Source organism: Nematolebias whitei, chromosome 17 (genome assembly GCF_014905685.2).
Source record: "Nematolebias whitei isolate Nwh7 chromosome 17, NemWhi1, whole genome shotgun sequence".
In the NCBI taxonomy this organism is placed as follows: Eukaryota; Metazoa; Chordata; class Actinopteri; order Cyprinodontiformes; family Rivulidae; genus Nematolebias; species Nematolebias whitei.
Genome location: NC_056514.1, coordinates 33,671,886 through 33,693,710, shown reverse-complemented (window position 1 = coordinate 33,693,710; position 21,825 = coordinate 33,671,886). Strand labels below are relative to the sequence as shown.

Sequence of the window (21,825 nt, the reverse complement as noted above, 5' to 3'; positions counted from 1 at the left end):
CAGGAACAAGCTTGTGAATTTTGTTAGCAGACATTGGCGAAACCCAATTTAGCGGAAGTTAATTCCGCTAACGGTTTCCACAATTAGCGAAAATGCTAATCTGCTAAACAAAAAATTAGTTCCGCTATTAGCTGTTAGCGGATTAGTGGAACTGTGTCCACCACTGGTTACTGGGTTCACTAGAAGGTGTCTAGTTAAAAAGGTGACAATGCACAAATAAAACAGAACACAGTTGCAAGAAAAGAAAAGAAACCCCAGAAAAATACAAAATGAATGGAGAAGTTGGTCACACAATGAGCCAAGGTTAACAATACCATTAGTGTATTTAAGCAAAAGACAAATAGTGCATTATATATAACACAACTCAAGGCATTTGTTGGTGTAGCATTCAGAGTTTAAAGAAATTATTAGTGTTCAAACACAATTTAAAGCAATTATTCATATATAATAGCTCAATTTAAGGCTATTATTTTTATATTATAACCCAGTTTAAGGCATTATTGATATATTTTAGCACAGTTTAATGCAATTATTAGTGTATTAAATCACATTTTAAGACAATGATTTTCCTAGTGTAGCCTATACCAGAGATGTATGTCAGCTGTTTACCTAATCTCAATAGACTAACTATTAAACTTTGCCATATTCATTTAAAAGTTTAAACATTTTTTTGTAACACAAACTATAATAAGAGCTAAGAGATTGCACAAGATCTTTGTTTAACCTCCTAAGACTTGAACTCTTGCATATGTGGATGCCAGGTCCTAGGAGGTTAAAGTCTTGCTGTTAGATACCACTCTGTCCGTTAGCAAAATATCTCATGAACCACTGGATGGATATTAATGAAATTTTAGGAAATAATCACAACATACTGCTACAAGTGATTTGAGCCAATCTGAGGGTAAATCAAGGGAATTATCTAATGCTTTGTGTGAATTTGAGTTCAGAGGGCAGAGAAATCCTTGCTCCTGCTAACATCCATATCAACACGGCTAAATTGTATTTTCAGACAAACAAACTCAACCATAAGAATTTTAAATAAGCTTTACCTTGTGGTTTCAAAGATGGTATAAAAAACTTTGTGCCACTGATCCTCAACAGGCTCACTGTGTTGAGGAGGTCAAAGAGGAGGAGGGGGTTATTTCTAGAGTGTATATCTGGAAGCATCCCCTTCTGTATGGGGAACTTGAGACTGACATGGCAAGTGTTAAACGCACGCACACACAGAACCCCGACCCCCATGATGCCACATTCCATTGGAGACAGATGAAAGCCAGCCACCCTCTGTCTCCTCATGGGTGGAGAGACTCTGGAGAGTAATGAGAGCCCCTTCGGCAGAGTGTGAGGGACTGCAGAGGAGAAGGTCTCACAGTAGAAGAGGAGATCTCACAGACAATCAGTGGTCTGGGTGGGAGCAGAAGGATGGTGGCAGAGGAGATTGTGGTCTCCATCTCAGGAGGAGCCCCATGGGGTTTCAGACTGCAAGGAGGAGCGGAGCTGCAAAAGCCTCTACAGGTGGCAAAGGTACAGTAGAAGGAAAACTCAAAACATTTTTGGACAAAATAAATGATGCATTGAGCTTTTAAAGCAGCTATTCATGATTTGACTTTGTTTAACTGTGGTGTCAGCAAAATATCTCTTAAATCCCAGGGTAGATTTTAATGAATCTCTCAATTGCAATCACTACATCTAGAACTGGTGTACTTTTAGAGTCGACTTGATTCAAGATGGCTGCTACAGCTAATGGAGTTTGACAAACACAAAAATGGATGTAACTCAGTCAGTTTGATGGATATTCATTTAAAATTCGATGTGGTGGCAGCTGAGAGTCATCCCTACTACACAGTCCGAGAACTAACATATCTCTCCAGGTTCCTTTTAAATCTTTGACATTAACTGTTAGAGGTAAACCCTGTTTGTTTGTGAAATTTCTCATAATATGAATATAGAACTCAAAAACTTTGAAAGTCAAACCAATTCAAGATGGTTGTCACAGTTAATGGATCCTAGAAAACACAAAAAATGGCTAAAAATGTGTTAGTTTGACTGATATTAAGCTTAATCTGGATGTTGTATCTGAGAGTCAACCCCAAAACATACTTCAAGTACTACGTTATGTGGGAGATACTTGCCTAAACTGCTGAATTAACTGTTTTATTGTTAAACTGTTGTAAAATGGTAATTGGACGTATCACAAAACAGTTAAATCAGGTCATCTGGACAGATTCTTCTTGATTTAACTTTTTTGTGATTTATTTACCTGGATGATTGAGCTTACATCAGGATGTACAGTAATTGGATGTACAAAAGACACACACCAACACACAAATGTCTATAACTCAGTACATTTTACAAATATTAAGGTAAAATTTGCTGTGGTAGTATCTCAGAATCATTCACAAAACATTCTCCAAGCTCTAACAGATTTCGCAAGATTTTACCGTACTGTGTAAAATTGCTCGTAATTCCATCATTTCTCAACTTAAGATAACTTTATTTTAAAATTCTGGCATGAAAGGTTGTAGGCGAAATGCATTTCTTTAAGGAAAGCTGGACCTTTAATTTACAAGATCAGGTAAATGGATTAACAACAAACTTTATTGTTTATTTCTTTTGGTGTTGCCCAAAAAGAAAAGAAAAGTTTGTATTTTTAAGTGCCAGAAACTATCCATCTAAAATTCAATGGTTAATTGGAAAGAATCTACCAGTAAAGTGAAAGGTTGCAGATCTTTTTCTTTTTTTTTGTAATTTGAGTAACTTTGACATGACATATTCTTCATCCAGTTCTACACTGCAGTTGTTGGCCACAGTCCAGTTCAATTTACCAGTCACCTGTTGTTTCTGGGTCAGAGAACAACATGATCACTGGCCTAGGGTTCATCTTGAGTCCAATTCCATCACTTCATTCTGAGAGCCATAGCAGGATTCAGTTAGGGGAGTTTCAGAGATAGGTTTGCAAAAACTCAAAATGAAAAGCATTAACTCTACACATGTTTGAATCTATGTGGCTGCACATGTTTAAGATTTTTTCAAATTTAAATGGTAAATAAATGGTAACTGGACTGCACTTATATAGCACCTTTCTATCTTATCAAGATACTCAAAGCGCTTTACACTACAATCTGTGCCCTCATTTACCCATTCATACAGAATTCTTCTATGTCTCTACAAAGACTAATCAGTGCTTTAGGTCACATTCATATGCCGATGGGACACACATCGAAGGCAATGAGGGATTCAGTGTCTTGCCCAGGGACACTCCAGCATGTGACTGCTGGTGGAATTGAACCTCCAACTCTCCCACTGGAGGACAACTGCTCTAACAACTCAGCCACAGCCGCCCCAAACACTAGCTGATAAATATGAACTGAGGTAAACTTAACCCTATTTGGATTTTCTCTAATTACTGGATTTTTAACTTTAAAATTAATATTGTTGTACTAAACTCATGCTAATCTCAAAAGTGTGCAACAGTAAGAACACTCTTCGAACAAAGAATTGGTAGTTAAAGGCCTTTCCTTGTTGGCCCAGGTCCTAGCTGTGTGCCCAAAAAGAAGACTGTTGGAGCTGCCATCTTAAATTTCATCATCGCCATCCTCAGGATCCTTCAATGGAAGCATCACCTCTAGATCCATCACAGTGATCCTTGTAACCCTTAATGTGTGAAAGATCTATTGTGTTTGCAATCTTCCATATTAGTTTCAGCATAACCTTCTGAATTGCTATTCCTTTGTCAGTGATTTCTCTATAAAGATCAAGATTATTATTTTTTTTTCATTTAGCCTTTATTTATACAGGTAGTCTCATTGAGCCACGAGAACTCATTTTCAAGAGAGACCTGTTTAGGGAGCAGATGGGGGGTTAAGGGCCTTGCTCATGGGCCCAGAGTGGGGCGAATGAGGGTAGGGGCAAATGTGGGTGCTTCACCTACCCAACCCACATTTTTGGTGTTGACGGTACCGGGGCGTGACCCGGTGACCTTCCGATCACAGGCCCATCTCTCTAACCTCTGCACCACCACTCCCCAGTCATGTAAACAGACTTTCCCAGAGTGCCACAGTTCACCTTATCTTTATTATACCTACTTTGGGGTCCTGAATGTCTGAGCCTTCATCAGAACCAGCAACTGGAGGTTCACCAGGGTGATTATTGGGGCACTCTATGTTTGAGTTACCCTTTAGTTTAATGCGGTGCGTGTGTACAGATTTTGGAATAACCTTGATGTGCTAGCTTCTCGTTGGACATAACCCCCCAAAATTGCCTTAAATATCTCTGGGTTGTCTGCGGGACCAACCTTCCGTTTTAACTTATAATGACTAGAACTCCTAATGTGTTTGAAAACAGTCTCAAATTGAAGGAATGCATCTCACTTGCCACCTGTCATGCCAGAGTTATAAGCTAAATTCATCTTTCATTGAGAAGTGAGAGCTTTAGTCATTTTGGTCAAACTTTCAAAATAACATTATGTGCAATCTCATGTGATATCTATAGCATCTTAGCATTATTGCTACTTTTGACAATAGAAAGGATAAAACAATGTCTTGTGAGTGCATTTGACATTTTTTTTCTGAATCTAATTATTTGCTGCTCATTGCTCTATTGCTATTACTTTACACTGTTCTGTGCATTTTGCATGTGCGGGAAAGAGGCAACAAATAGGCTGATAGTTTGCTTCCGCAACAGCACAAATAAAATGGCCACAATAACCACATATTAACTGTATGTCTCCGCTTTCAGAAACAGTTGGAAGTTTTTCGATAGCGCACACCATCTTGTAATGATAACGCAAAACAGTTTCATGGATGATATGCTCCGTATCAAAGATCTGCAATGTGTATTTAAATATGTGTACAATATATGTAGTGAATAGAGTATGGATAAGTTTTTTTTTTTTAAGTCAGTTGTCTTCAAGATATCTTGAATCGGGTTAAGTCCAAAAGTTAATCAGTTGTAGATACATCCACTGATTACTGTCTGCAAGTTTTTTTTTTTTTTTTTAAATAAAAGCTATCCAGGGGGTTGTTGTATTTTGAAATTACATAGACACACTGTAAGTCAAACGTTTATTTGACTTATTTGGTTTATTTAACCATTGAGTGTTACTTACTACAAATGTATATGCAACAATAAAAGCTTTCTGATTCTGGTATGAAAAATCTGAACGTCTATATTTGCGGATAGTTTAGCATGTTCCCTCTAATAGACAAAGCTATTTTCAAAAGCAGGAATGTGAACTCGCTCACACTGACGTTATAAAGTCAGAGGCCACTCATTTTGAAGCCAAGAAGCTCTGGCACCAATGCTTTCTCTTCATCCAGGAGTTTGATTAGTGTGTTCCTCCTCTTGCGCGTTTCTTGTGTTGGCTTATGTGTAGTTGGGCATACTTTAGATAAGCCTGGAGGGCAAGCGGAGGATCAGAATAGCTCGTTTAAGAGGCGCTGGAAGCCGAGCATGGAAAAAGGTCGACCTCTTATTCACACTCAAAGATAGACATACAGACACACACACTTTACATGCTTTTTATCTCCATAAAATATTTAATTTCAATGTTGTGTTGTTTTTGCCAGGGGCTGTGTGTATGTTTGTATATCTGTACCACAAAATATTCCAGATTTGAACGATTCTTTCAAAAGTAATCACTGGATTGACAGGCCTTTATTTTTTTATATCCTTCCCATCACAGTAGTGCCTGTCTCCCTCTGTCTGTCTAGGAATGTGGTTAAATCCGCTGCAAGGTTTTATTTTGGGAATGTGGGGGCGACATATGGTGAATGACAGACATGCAGCCCGGTTCCTGAATGGTGATGCAGCTGTTCAAATCCCCTCTTTTATGTTATTTATATGTGAGTGGGGGTGTATTTGCCTCTCAGAAAGACAGAAGTGAGAAAGATAGCTTGTCCTTGCTCCACTGGTGTGAACGTGAAGAGGGATATCTGGGCCAAGATATAGCCTTCTGATACGGCTAAATGTGCCTGAACACTCAACATTTTTACCTTCAGCTGTGATAAAGTATGTATTTCTGTGTGTATGTGCGTGTACGAGGGAACAGATGGGACGGCCTTATCTTTTTTTAACTCAAACTGTGACAAGAATGCACCTTCACATCCACACACCCCCACCCCGACTAACACGCTTCCCGAAGTGTCCCATGACATCACCGCCCTCCAGCAGCAGCTGCCGTCACAAACTTGGTCTATAAAACTAAAGAACGGAATTTGTCTGTTTAAGAAGATCAGAGAAGTTCTAAACCAAAGTAGATTCAAAGACCGTACTGTATTCCTTGAAGTGGTGCACAGTGCCCATAGCCCCAATGCCAGAGTTTTAGAGTAAGTGTGAAAAGAATAAAAAAAACATTTTGGTGAAATCTTGATAATAAAGCTATGCACAGTCGCTTGTGATACTGGGAAATTTTGTGTGATTTGTTGGCGCTGAGAGTATGTGACTCTCAGCTACCACCACATGGGGTAGAGGCAGGGCAGCCGACTCGGGATCCGAAAGTCCAAGGTTCGATCCCCAGTCATTGCACATCTCATGGTGTTTCAGAGCAGCACACCCTATCCCCAATTGCTCCCTGGGCGCTTTCAATAGCTGCCCATTGCTCCACCTGGGGGTAGATGGGTTAAATGCAGAAAGCCAATTTCGCCATTGTATGGGATCATACACTGCCTGACTAAAAAAAACAAAGTCACCACCAAAAAAAAAGGTCACACACTAATATTTCATTGGACCGCCTTTAGCTTTGATTACGGCATGCATTCACTGTGGCATTGTCTCGATAAGCTTCTGCAGTGTCACAAGATCTATTTCCATCCATTGTTGCATTAATCTTTCACCAAGATCTTGCATTGATGACTAGACACTAAGCATGATGGGTGCATCACTTCACCTGCCTCTCTTCTTACCCTGATGTGCCCATCACTCTGGAACAGGGTAAATCTGGACTCATCAGACCACATGACCTTCTTCCATTGCTCCAGAGTCCAATCTTTATGCTCCCTAGCAAACTGAAGCATTTTTTTTCCAGTTAGCCTCACTGATTACTGGTTTTCTTAAGGCTACACAGCTGTTCAGCCCCACTTCCAAGTTCCCTTCACATTGTGCGTGTAGAAATGCTCTTACGTTCACTGTTAAACACAGCCCTGAGTGCTACTGTTGTTTTTCTTCGATTTGATTTCTCCAAATGTTTAAGTGATCACCGATCACGATCATTCAGGATTTTTTTCAGGCCACATTTTTTCCTTGAAGACAATGGGTCTCCACTATCCTTCAAGTTTTTAATAATGCGTTGTACAGTTCTTAACCCAATTTTAGTAGTTTCTGCAATCTCCTTTAGATGTTATCTCTGCTTGATGCATGTCATTGATTTCACCCTTCTCCAACAGACTGACATTTTTTCCACGACCACACGATGTGTCTTTCAACATGGTTGTTTAAGAAATGAGAAGTAACTCATTGCACCAGTTGAGGTTAAATAACTTGTTGCCAGCTGAAAGATAATTGTCCATGCAGTAATTATCCAATAGGAGGCCTGTACCTATTTGCTTAGTTAAATGCAGGCGGTGACTTTTTTTTTTGACCAGGAAGTGTACAATAATGACAACACATAACACATTATTATTATTATTATCATCAAATTTTAGCCCATTATCTGTAAAACTGACTGATTTATAGCCACTTTTGTGTAGGCTGTGTCTATTAGCAGTCATAGCAGCTAATAGTTGTGTAGCAGTCATCTTAAATTGAATTGATGTCAACAGGTAATCATTTGTAGATTTATATACAAAATTTACTTTCTGCTAAAGTCAATAAAAATCCTCCATGGCATATTTAGGTTATAGAAACACAACATTCTCACAGATGAGCAAAAACATTATCATCCACCTTCATTTTTCTGAGGCAGGCATAAATAGAAACTAATAGAACTGTAAGTACAGAATGTTACCTAATGGCAGGCAAAAAAAAAGACAATGAAAAATAAACTAAGTATTTATTTAGTGTACTTTGTACTTAAAAAGACTTGTATTTTCTCTGTTTAGATACGCAGGCGCAGCAAAGCATGCCGAGCCGGGCTGAAGGAGCTTGACGAGCTTGTTGCTATTGGTGACCACATGTGTGCAGAGCTCAATCACGCTCAAGCCATGAACCTAATAGATAAAGAGAGTGGCACCCTGAACCTGAAGGTTAAAAGGTTAGAACACAAAGCTCATGATGTGATCTCTGACCATGTTGTCATATTATACCAACTGCTTTACATTTTCTCAACTTGTTTATATGTTTGTTTCCAGGACTTCCTCTGGATTTCACTCCTCTTCTTGCTCAGATCACTCTTCATTGCTTCAGTCCTCTGTGAGGGTCCTGTCTCCTCCTGTGGCCCTCCTAAACAGTTCCTCCTTTCTTCCTGCCGAGTTACCCAGGGGTGTCACATCCCCTCCAGACAGTGAGGCCTATTACGGAGAAACAGACAGTGATGCAGACACACATTTGCACATGCACCAACGTCGTCAGCGACGCACTTCTCCTCATGCACGCCCACCTGCACGCACCGACAACCAAGAAGAAGAAACATCGGAGATGAGCGGGTAAGAACTGGAGACACAGTTCTTCTGACAAAATTCAAGATTACCTGAATCACGAGCGATTGAATGCTGAGTGCTGAATGACGTTGCTGAGTCTTGCTGAAGAAACTGAAGAAAAGCCGAAGTAGCAAAATTCTAACTAAAAGCTAAATACAGTAAAACACCAGTTCAAAGTAGGAAAACAGCTAAAAGATGCAAAAAATTAGCCAAAAGCTAAAAATAACGAAATGCTGCAAAAGTTAAAAAAAAAAAAAAGCTACAATCTAAAAATAAAAAAATATTAGCTAATACATGCAAAAATGCTGGCTCAAAGCCAAAAGAATCAAAAGTCAAAATTAAAACAAAATGTAGTTCAAAGCTAAATGCTAAAAATAGCAAAAGCTAACTAAAAACTACAAGTAGCCAAACACTAGCTAAATGTAGCAAAAAATAGCAAAAGGCTAAAAGTAGCTAAACATGATTTTTTTTAGAACTTTATTAAGTAGCTAAACATTAGCTAAAAGTAGTAGAATGCTTGCTAAAAGAAACAATTGCTAGCTAAAAGATGCAAAAAGATAACTGGGAGGTAAATATAGTGGAAAAACTAGCTAAAAGTGGTAAAATGATAGAAGTTGCAAAAGGCTAGCTAAAAGTAGCTGAATGCTAGCCAAAAACAGCAAAATTATAGCTAAAAGTAGCAAAATGCTAGCTAAAAGTAGCAAAATGCTAGCTAAAAGTAGCAAAATACTAGGTAAAAGTATCACTAGGCTAGTTAAAAGCTGAAGTTAGCAAAATTTTTACATTTTCTTTTGCTGTGTATAAAATTGATATACATGTTTGATTAATGTGAAAATCTAATTTTCATCTCTTGAGGCTTTGCAAGCATGTGTATTTCAAGTTCCCTCATTAAAACTGATCATTTTTGTTGTGTTTTATAATTTTTAAGATACGAGAGTGCAACAGACGCAGGAGTTTCCCTGCAGTGGGACAATCGGTGTGTTCCTGGAGTTCCTCGCCGAGAACTGATCTACCTGCCTCACCAAACAGAGTGGACCACTTCTGCACACACCCCACACACTCTCACCCCTCACACACTCACCCCAACCCCTGATCAGAGTGGGGTGGATGCAGAAGGAGAAGGGGACAGTGGTTTCCAGGAGGCGGGGGGCTGCAGTGCACCTGTCTGCCCTCCTTTAGTTTCCCCAGAACGGGTAAAGGAAGCGCTGAAGTTGGGCTCCGGTGATCATCTGGTGCCCATGGTGGGACCACAGCTGACCCCCGTAAGGGATGAACTCTCCATCACCTACATGGACAAAGCTCGACAAGCCAGTGGGTATTATTTTAACATGTACATTTTTAATACATTTTTAGTTCTTAACTAAAATGTGCCTGTTTTAAAGTTATGTTTTAATTTACTTTCATCCATTTCATTTTATCTACCCTTGAGCAATAAATATATAGAGAGCCCTTATAGTCTAAGACTGAGTGGCAGTGAGTAAAACGTAAACTGAATGAATAATCTTCCTCTTGATTAGCCAAAGTGTGTTGTTTATATATCACCTAATGAGCATCTTAGTAAATATTTTAGCATACGCTGCAGCTATGCAGGATTTGAGACTTTAGCTAACTTAAACCCCTTCACAGTGCCGCCACTCCTCGTGGTTTATAGAATTTTGCTGCAAATAAAACAGCAACAGAAATGGAAACAAAAAGAACAGATAGGTTATCCTAAGTTACCTCTAGCCATACCAGTTTATGCATTGGCTCAGCGTGGTCAATTATGTAGGTGGTGTTCATCTCCTGGTGGTTTTCTTCTAAAATGGTCAAGCAGAAAACAGCTTTAATTGTGTGGCATAAGAATGCACATCTTTTGGTCTCCATGAGGACGTCTGCTGAAGCTACAGCACGTCTGATGCTTCTGCTGATAGGAAGAGGAGACCAAGTTCAACTTGCTTAGGGGTCCCTAATCTTTTTGCTAGATCTCCATCTAGTGGTCACTCCCTGTTGCTAATATGTCTGCGTTCGTTTCCGAGATGGGTACATCTGATACTGGCAGAGATTTTACCCCCCACCCCACGACCCCTCTTTTCTTGGGTCTCCTTAAACAGCAGTCTGTCTCTTCAGTCAGCATTCAGAGCATTTGCCCAGTAGCTGTTTTTATAGCCGTTGAAACTTTTGATTGACAAACTGGGTATAATCTTGCTTTACTGACCATTTGTATATTTATATATTCGAGTGTGTGTGTGTGTGTTTTCATGTGTGTGTGATGTACCAAGTGGTATACGGTATTTGAATCTGTTTGTTTTGTGGTTTGTGTGAGGTAGAAATGTGTTTAAAGGGGCTTGTATTAATGAATTTATTTTAATTAAAATAAAAAAAACTGCTCTAAAGTTTTGCTGGTTACAGTTTTCATCATGTAAGATTTAAAACTCCATCCATCCATCCATCCATCCATCCATCCATCCATCCATCCATCTATCTTTACCCTCTTCTTCCTTTTGGGTTGCGGAGGTCACTGGTATTTATATATTAATCATTCCACGGTTAAGGTAAACAAATTTGACATTTAACTAGGGATGCTCAATATTGGATTTCTGGCGATATCCAATATGCCAATATGTTAAAAGTTATGTGACCGATAACTGATACCAATACCGATATTTTTTTCCCAAGACCTACTTACAGAGACTACATACTGTAGCTTCCTCTGCTGTGGAATTAAAATAGGACATTATTCTGCATGGTCTTTGTCAATTTCACCTGCTACCAAATGCAGATGCCAAAAAGGGGCTGAAATGATGTAACACTTAAACTTGGATTATGTTTAATGTTAAATTTATTCATGACATTTATTCTCTCTAACACAATGACACTCGAACAGTACAACTTTGTAAATTTTCACAAAGCTAAACTCAACCTGTGCACAAGCGACAAGTGAAAAGTGCATAATAAAAAAAAACTTAAAACAGAAGGCCAAATGTGGTTACACAATCTAAAACAGCGCCTTTTATCTCTGTGTTATTTTGATGGAAAAACTGATGTCCAATATTTAACTTTATCGCTAATATCTGCTGATACGATACATGCCGATTATATCGTGCATCCCTACATTTAACAGTTTATACAATTATTTATTGAAACACAAAGAAGGCGGATGAACAATTTGTTAGAATGTAAAAGGGGTCGTTGATTTATATGAAGTGAGCAAAAGAAAACTGAAAATTCACACGATTATTCACGTTAATTCTTTATTATTTTGTGTCTCAAAACATACAAATTGATGTAGTTCACTGAAGAAGCATCAAACAAAGTGTGAAACATGCTGCGTTGTAGCCAACACCATAATTTCTGACAACCGTGTTTTTGCCCATGTCTCTGTTTTTTGTCTGTAGATTTAGCTAAATATCTCTTGAACCAGTGGATTGGTTTAGATGAAATTCCAGAAAGTAATTTTTTTGTGTGTACATTTACAACTGATTGACTTTTAGAGACAATCTCATTCAAAATGGCCACCACAGCAGAGCAAATAGAGGAACACAAAAATGGCTTTAAATCAGATATTTCGTATTGAGCTAATAATTTTAAGGACTAGCTTGATAACACAAACTCTGCTTTTTAACCTTTGCAATTAACTAGACATCAACTATGTTTGTCTGTTAGCAAAATATCTTAAAAAACGACTTGATTTATTGACTTAAAACTCTCAGAGGGTATTCACTGGATGTACATCTACAACTCATTAATATTTGGAGTCAAGCCATTTCAAGATAGCTTCTACAACTACTCTGTATTAGCCAACACAACAATGGCTATAATTCAGCCACTTTAAATACATTTTCATCAAATTTGGAGTGGTAGCAGCTGAACATCACCATCGCACTCCTTTACATACTGCACATGCTTTGCATCAGCCTTATCTGTTAGCAAAATTACTTAAGAACCACTGGACAAATTTTAATAAAAATCTCCAAACATAATTATTAGTAATAGTGAGTCTGTAACTGTTTTAACTTTCAGAGTCACCCCAGTTCAATATGATCATCGCAGTTAACCAACAATGACTAACTCAGTTAATTTTACAGATATTGACCTAAAATTGGTGTCGTTGTAGCCAAAAGTGGGCGTTTCTAGAGAGAAAACGCTGATTGGCTAGTTGTATCTGCTGGCTCTTTACGTAAGTTACGTCAGCTCTTTTTTAAAACTGAAGATTTCTAAGAAACAGTGTTATATCTGCTGTCAAACACAAGAAGATTCTCTTCTGTTCTTGGGTTGTAGGCTGCACCTGACACAGGTTGGCTGGAGTGTGGTCTGGGTACAATGAAATATGAAGCATCTGAAGCAAAACCTGCTCCCATTTGTCAAAAAGTCTGGTCTCAATTAAAGAGCATGAGTCCTGTGACGAGATAATGGCCCAAAACAAAAGCTAAAAACAAAATTTGCTCTTTAGAAGTTCTTCTATGAGATCTGATCTATGAAAGGAGCTGAAACATGGAGTAGGGTTGATCCTTAAACTGTGAGGCAGCTGAGGAAGTTAACCAGTAAACAGAAATACCTGCTCCAGTTGCAGAAATCTGACAGAAACTAACAATCACTCATCTGCAATGACTGCTTTAAAAGTTGAACAAAAAATGTAAAGTTAAAGGAAACATCCTTTGTCCCAAAGCCAGTTTAAGTATCATTATTAATTTGGTTACTTTATTTTTATTTATTTATGAATTGATTGTAAGTATTTTGACATTATTAAACAACCAAAACAGATTCTGTTTTTTTTATGTAAAGGCTAGGTATATATATATATATATAAAAAAAACCAAAAACATTTAGCCCTCCCCAGTACCCATTTATGTTGCTCTTATTTTGAAATATAACCGGAAGTTCTGTGTTAAGAGAGACGGAAAGAGAAGTTATGGAGATGCCGCCAATGTCGAACCGGAGACAGCGCTAATGTCAAACCAGTTAACAGCATAGACATAATATGTCTGTGGTTAACACAATCTGCCAATAACTCCTTGTTTGTTATCGACCCATCATATGTGGCCCTCCAGATAGGCCTCGTTTGTTATCGTCCAATCATATGTGGCCCTCCAGATATGCCTTGTTTGTTATCATCCAATCAGATGTGGCCCTCCAGATACGCCTTTTGTATTTGTCTGCAGAGATACCTACTTGGCACAACATACTCTGAGCGCTAAGAGATCTTACATGAAATTGCGTATAACATCATTTTCAAATTTTTATCAAAATGGTTATAATTCTGAGCCTTCTCATCACAAGATGATCTTAGTCCAAAACTCTGTTTGAATATGATTCATTTTATTTATATCTTCAAAGAATGCTAAGCCTTTACTTAATAACTAAAAAACAGTTTGTCTCCTACAAATTGTCACAATGTTAAAGCTCATTATTACTTCTAGTGCCAACATCAAATACAGTTCTTATCTCAATAGAGAATGATCGTTGTTCCCAAAATCCTGAACTGTTGCTTTAGCTTTGATGGTTTTGTTGACTTTGTTAGGTTACATCATCATTTCAAGAGATGATAGCTGATTTAACTAAATAACTATCTACTGACTGAGTTCTGTTTTCAGACCAGTGCATGCTGCTGTAATGATCCGTCATGTTCAGGAGCCCAAAGCCCGGAATAACTTAAACGTAGGGTGAGGGCTTTACTATGGGACAAAAACGATGGCAGTGGCATCCAGGGATCTGCCCTTTCTCATGTTACAAACACACACACACACATACACACACAGTGGCTTTAGCTTTGAATTGCTGGCTAACACTCTGTGTGTTTGTGAGCAACAACTGGTACATCATGAACTCATCTTCCAATATACCCCACAACTGGCTTTGTGACTACAACACACACGTTCACACACACTCAATGGGATTGCTGTTTAAATATGTGGTGATGGGTCTCCCTATCTGTGTGTGTGTGTGTTTGGGACAGAGAGCGGACAGGTGTTTGATGCTCATCGGACAGGAATAGGGGGTTGACATCATGTGTCGGTTTGGGTGTCTGAAAACTGACAAAGGTCTTTACATGGGCCATGCTCTGAGAGCGGGGCAGATGGACGGACACTAAACGGGTCTCCACTCAGAGCAGATCTCCACTCTGTTAGGGTGTGTGGGATGGTCTGAGAGAGGTTTATTACACCCACACACTCACAGCAGTGAGATGAAAGACCTCACATCTTCTTCATATTCAGACAAAGGTGGACACACCGATCCATGCACAGTATATGCAGGTAAGACGCATCATGCTCCTAAATAATTTTATTTAAACAGTTTTGACTAGTGGGAAAATTTGTTTTAGACTGAATGGATTTCATTTTAATGTATTACTTATATAAAAAAATAAAATAAAAATAAAAATAACAGGCTCAAAACTCAATGGAATCAATGGGCAGATGTTTGCAAGTTGTAAAATATCTTTTTAAACTCTATGTGGCGAGGCTTTTTGGATAAAAGTGTATGATTTATTGCTACACTTCTTTGGTCCAGGCTGAAATATTCCGTCAACATGTACTGAATAGATTTGTATGGGGTTTAAAGCATTTATTGCACTGCGACCGATTAAAAATTCAATTGATACACTTAGGTTGGAGGTTTTGGCAATTATTTGACACCATTTGGATTGATTGTTGAAAATTTTTCTCTTAGCCACCATCTAAATAAAAAATAAAACAAAAGAAACATCAATCTTCTAATGTTTTGGGGTTTTAGTCAACACACGTAAATCAAAACAGAATCATTTTCATCACTGCATTTTTTCGTAGGAACACTGAACCATGTTTAACTCACAGACAAACCATAGACACTTTATCTCTTTAAATATATTACAATATAATATTATCCATCCATATATCCATTGTTTTTACCCACTTTTTCCTTTTCTGTTTGCGGGGGTCACTGGTGCCCATATCCAGCAGTCACTGTGCGAGAGGCGGGGGACACCCTGAACAGGCCTCCAGTCCATCACAGGGACACGTAGAGACAAACGAGACAAACAACCATCCACACCCTCACTCACACCTAGTGACAATTAAAATTACCAATCAACCTAACATACACTCAACATATTGTGAGCACTAATGGATTGCACAAGATCTTTGTTTAAATTTTTGCCTTTAACTATTTGCAGTCAACTCTGTCCGTTGGGAAAATATCTCATGAAACACTTGACAGATTTTAATGAAGCTTTCAGTTTTGAGCCAATTCAAATAAAGCTATTCACCCCAGCCAACTGATATTAAACACAAAAATGGCTATAATTTAGTCAATTTTACAAATATTGTATAAAAAAAATTGGTGTGGTTGAAGTTAAGAGTCATACACAACCCATGCTCCAAGTGCTACTTATTGTACAAGATATTTGCTTAAAACTTTAGTATAGAGTTTTGGAGTCAACCCAGTTTGTCTGTTAGAATGTTTCACAAATTACTTGACAAATTTGAATGAATAATCATTGAATGCACAGCTATTGGATATTAGCAATACAAAAACTGCTATAACTCAGTCGAGTGTACAGATATTGAGCTAAGATTTGATGGGGTAGTAGATAAGAGTTCACAATACATAGTCTAAGCATGACCATGCATTATTTTATTTTTAAGGTTTATCCAAATTGGCTACAATTCAGTTATTTCCATCCATCCATCCGTCCGTCTGTCCGTCCGTCCATCCATCCATCATCTTACAGGTCTCTCTTGTAAATGAGTCCTCGAGGCTCAATGAGACTAACCTGTATAAATTAAGGATGAATGAATTTTCTGCTTGTTCCGAAGTCGGGTCACCAGGACAGCAGATTGAGCAGGAAGGCCCAGACATCTCTTTCCACAGCTCCCTCTTCCACCTCTTCTGGGAATATTCCAAGGCGTTCCCAGGCCATCTGAGAGACATAGTCTCTCCAGCGTGTCCTTGGTCTTCCCCAGGGTCCCCTCCCAGTTGGGTTTGCCTGAATCCCTCCCTAGGGAGGTGCCTTGGGAGCATCCTTATCAGATGCTTGAACCACCTCAACTGGCTCCTCTCGATGTGGAGGGGCAGCAGTTCTACTCTGAGTGTCTCCTGATAACTGAACATCTCACCCTATCTCTAAGGGAGTCCAGCTACCCTGTGGAGGAAACTCTTTTCAACCACCTGTATCCACAATCTCATTCTTTTGGTCACTTGCCAGAGCTCATGACCATAGGTGAGGGTAGGAATGTAGCTCGACTGGTAAACAGTGAGTTTTGCCAGTCATTTCTCAACAAAAAAGTTATTTTACTAAAAGTCTGGTATGAAAGGTAATGAGTGGTATACTTGCCAAGGGAGGCCATGCCTTTACTTTACTCTTTACTTTTTTCCCCACTGAACTTTATTTGATGTTGTCCAGTTCCCAAAACTTGTATAAATATTGTGTATGGAGAGGCTGGATATATTTATATTTTGTTGTAAATATATAAATGAGAGACAAGTCAAGATACCAAAAAGACAGTCTTGAACAAGAAAAGATATAAACTCACACAATAAAGGCCACAAAGATGATTGTCAATCCATAATTTCTGAGAATATCACATTGTCTTAGATGACTGAAATACGTCTCTGATTCTGTTCTGAAACTAGCTTATATGCTTAGTATGTCTACCAGCTAAAATGTTAAGTATTTTCCTGTTTGTCCTCAAAAATGGAGCAATAAAAGCAGGCACACAGGCACAATTTGGGAAGGGCAAACAGTGGGATCCAACTTTCCCAGAAAGTGTGACAACTTTTGAAGATCAGCAATAATTATTTGTTTTAAATCCATAATACTGTTTGTCACTGGTAATGCTCCTTCCTGTTCCTTGCTGTGGTTAAATCGTAGAAATCAGCCCCTACCAGCAGTTGCTTCCATTATCTGTTGCCTGTTTCTTGTTTTGTATTAATCAGAACGCCCATTACCACCGCTCTGCTGTGTTTCTGCTCATTTCAGCACATTTATTTTGGTATCTTGCTCTTTTTGTTATGTCTTGTCTTACAGAGTTGCAACGTGGAGAGAGCGTGGTGGAGAAACAGGTGAAAGAAGCTCGATCTAAGTGTCGCTCTATTGCGTCGTTGCTGACTGATGCTCCCAACCCCAATTCGAAAGGGGTGCTTATGTTCAAGAAACGAAGGCAGAGAGCCAAGAAGTACACACTAACCTGCTTTGGCAAAGCTGAGGGAGACAAAGGAGGGGAAACAGAGGGAGAGACAGAGGACGAAGGAGGAAGTTTAATTCTAAGTGGCTCAGAAGTAGAGGAAGAGGGATTCTCTAGCTCTTTTGACTCTACATGGGATTCTGGCTATCTTGATTTGCTGGAAAGGAGAAGCTCTGCCTGTCCATCAATCACACCAACTACTCCAACAACACCAAACTGTAGCACAAAAGTAGACATCTCAGCCTATCCAACCCCAGGACTTGAGACTTTTGAAAATCAACACCCAGGGTTGGAAAGCTCACCCAGTCACAACTCACGGATTGAAAGAGGCATCAAGAAGCAGACGATCAAAAACGACATGTCTCCTCTAGCTGTGGCTCTAACCAATGGGGGTTCAGTTGCTGTAAGTCGGGGGAGTGTTTTCCTGAGCCCAACCTCTGAGGCATCCAATCAAACTCAAAATGGGCCCCATAGCAACTCCAACAATACTCCTAACATTGATTTTAGTCCAAGCTCAAGCATAGACATGCACAATAATTCTACCTTTAATCCTAATCCCAGTGTCCTTAACCGCACTGCCCGCCCCTTCACCCCTGGCTCATCCCCTTCTCATGCCTCTGTAACCTCCGTGATGTTTCGCCCTCCCCAACCCAAACCCACACCTCTAACCATGGCACCCAAACCTGTGGCAGCAATCTCCATGGTGACAATCTCGCCTACTCAACATTCGTCAGGGCCAGATGCGAGGAGGGCGGTGTCTAGCACTTCTCTTTATATCCCTCCAAGAAATAACAGTAACACTTCCCCCTCTGTTAACTCACCCCCATCAGCTCTTTCACCTCCCTCCTCTGTGTCAACACCTTTCTCTCAGCCTCCTTCTACAAATCCACCTCCTGCAGTGCATGCCTCTCCCTCAAGCCCAGTCTTGCACTCTGCTCAAACCTTTTCTCCACCATATAATTCTCTTTCTGTTCCTCATTCATCTCCTCCCACTTGTATTCCAGCTCCTATTCACATTTTCCCATCAAATACCCCTTCAGGTTTGACTCGGGTCTCATTCCCTACTTCTTCTGCTAACCAACCCTCTCTAACCCCATCTGCCAACTCCTACAATGACATGACAGTGACTTCAACACCTCCTCCTAGTGCTCCTGTTAATGACCCACTGGTTACACGTGAGCAACGCATTTCGGTCCCGGCTGCTCGCACCGGCATTCTGCGCGATGCTCGTTGTCGTAGTAGCAAGAAGCCAATGTTCAGTGCACTCCAAAGCAAAGATGTTTCTCCAAATCCAGACTTGCTGTCAATGGTTCAGAACATGGATGACCACTTTGAGAGAAGTCCGTGTGTTGAAACCGTCGCTCCCAGCACAGAAGCTGGTCATGAATCTGGACCTGAAGAGGACTGGCTCAGGCTTGGGGCAGAGGCCTGTAACTTCATGCAGGCTCAGCGAGGACCCAGACCACCACCTGTTGCTCCTAAACCACAGGCCCCTCAGGTACTTCAGCTTGCAGGAAAAGGAGGTCAGCTGTTTGCTAGAAGACAGAACCGGATGGATCGATATGTTGTGGAGCGATCGCCATCCGTTGCTGCAGCCCCTTACTCACCTGCTCAAACCAGGGAGCCCTCACCCACACCTTCCCTCCCTGCCACCTGGAAGTACTCATCTAACATCCGTGCTCCACCCCCCATTAACTACAACCCCCTCCTCTCTCCTTCCTGCCCTCCAAAGGCTCAGAAAAAACCTGAAGTGAAAAATTCTGGGACAACGAGAACTAAAGGGCAGAAAGGAGGCATCAAGCCTGTGGACGTGATGAACCACCAGCCCTACCAGCTTCACTCCTCCCTCTTCAGCTATGGAGGCGGTGTTCCCCAGGACACCTCCAACCATAGTCAGCAGAGAGGTGGTCCTTCGAAGACAGCACGAGTTTATGAGGTAAAGCGATTCTCAACACCACCTCCAACAGCCACGATGTCCACTCCCAAAGTTATTGTACCCCGTTCTGCTACCACACTTGGGGAACCACTGAGGTACTCTGATGCCATACTTTCTCCACCCACCATTGGTGCCACCCCCTTCCAAAACCAACATCCTTCACCCCAGCCATACCAACCTCAATGGGCCTCCTCCCCACTGTCTTCTCCAGTGCCTCCTGCCCCTACCGTCCCACTCCCTCAGCTTCCTACCTTCTCCTCTCCGCCTGTTCCAAAGCCAGTTCAGCCTCCTACGTTTTCCCAACCTCAGTCCCCAGCTGCTCCGCAGGCCAACAAGCATTTTAAAAGTGCCCCAGATCTAAGTCCTCTGGGTCCCACGAGTTCCTCTCAGCAGGGATGCAGCAGCTCTCAAACCACCAGGGTCCCCAGGCCTCGGTTCAGCACTTCTAACCTGGGTCTGCAGCCTTCTGTATGGCGTCCAGGATCCACTATGCACTGAACAGAGCTTCATCTGGGTGGAACAATTTAGTGCTCAGTGGGAGCAAAGATCCATGTGATTTTAGCTAAGTTTTCTTCTTAACTGACCTTTTATTAGTTGTATTGTAATCACTCATTTTCTGTTTGTGTTTAGTCCAGTTTGGAGTCACGGAGGGCTGGTGTCGATCCCACTAAACAATGGGCAGGCAGGGTATACTCTGGAAAGTTTGCCTGTCCATTATTTTTATTATTATTATTTCAGCAAGGAGGTTAAATCATTCACATTTTATCACAAGATATTATTGCATTAGCCTCACATGTAGCATTTTTTTTTGTTTAATCTTGTTTATATCTCTTTTATTTGGTTGAGCAATATTACAAGGGATTCATACGTCTGAGAACAGAACTTTAGAATAGAAACCTAAGGAGCAGGGTGATTGTGCAAAAAGAATGAGGGAAAATGAAATAGTGATCTGTAAATATTATTCAAAAGGTAAAGTTTAACCCTAAAAAAGAGGAATAGAGGATGTGTTAGGAGAAGAATACTTCAAGAGGGATACAGTATGAGAAAAGTTCAACAGGAAGCAGAGATGAAGAGCACAGAAAAAAATGTTTGATGTGTTTCGATAATTAGACATTGAAATATTTAAACATTCTGTGACTATACTGTTGGTATCTGACCATAACATATTAAACAAGTTGTTTTACTAACAACATTTCACTCTTGTAGATGTTTTTAAGTGTTTGAGTTAGGTGGAATAGATTTTTGAAGGTGTGCTTTGTTTTTGGACGGTAATTTTAGGGTAAATCGTTCCGCTGCAGATTTGGTTTCCTGTTTGATGATATGAAACATGAGATGTGTATAACGTGTCCGCGATTATTTTCCTCCGGAACATGGGCTTGAATAAAAATAGACATGACTCACCTCAGCTGTCATTCTGTTTCTCCCTATGTCACCACCCACTTCCACATGGAGACACACCATCTCCTCCTCCACTCATTAGTTTCTTTCTTTTTTTTTTTTTTGAACATTCCTGATTTGTGGATCAAAGTAGTTTTAAAATTAATGTCAGAAGCAGAAGTTGAGCTATAAAGAAAATTGTTTTGATTGTGTTTAAACTTTCACCACATGGAGGCACTGCAGGACTCGTCATCCAGGCTTTTTATTGCACTGCAGTTTATTCCTTTTTTCATTTCAGGATTTATGGCAGAATGTCATCAGCATTTTCACAATGATCCCTGCATCTTTTATTTTATTCATCTATATCTTAGCTGTAAATGCAGAGCATATCTGCCATCCTAAGAAGCTTGGTGGAATACTGAATACTGTATATATATTTTTTTTATATATATATATATTTTTTAATCGTTCTCTTATTTTAGTTTTGCCATTTCAGCTTCAGCGTTCGTTTGCTCCTGTTGACATTGTTCTTGGAGGACTGTCGGCCTACATTTCAAAGCAGCTTAATGACATCCATTTAATGTTCTTGGAGCTGTGAAACCCAACCAAAGCCACAGAGAGGGATCTAACCTTTGACCCTTGACTAGGATCAGTTGACAGATGGGGCTAACTTTAGTTATGTGCGGGTCTAAAGGTAAGTTTTTCTGCTGTGGAGCTGGAAGGAAAAACAAATGCAAACAAAATCTATTATTATTATTAATAATAAATGTTTATGAATACATTTACTGATTTCTACCCCTAA

At 39.9% G+C, this 21,825-nt stretch overlaps 1 protein-coding gene across 1 annotated transcript; it reads left to right on the top strand.

Moving 5' to 3' along the window:
* The first annotated feature begins 1,422 nt into the window (after nucleotides 1-1,422).
* LOC119423527 (synaptopodin 2-like protein) lies at nucleotides 1,423-20,751 on the top strand. Its single transcript, XM_037690925.1, has 5 exons — nucleotides 1,423-1,524; nucleotides 8,037-8,188; nucleotides 8,286-8,579; nucleotides 9,502-9,884; nucleotides 17,554-20,751. The coding sequence occupies exons 1-5, from the start codon at nucleotides 1,423-1,425 to the stop codon at nucleotides 20,142-20,144; spliced, it is 3,522 nt and encodes a 1,173-aa protein (XP_037546853.1). The 3' UTR covers nucleotides 20,145-20,751.
* Nucleotides 20,752-21,825: the final 1,074 nt, after the last annotated feature.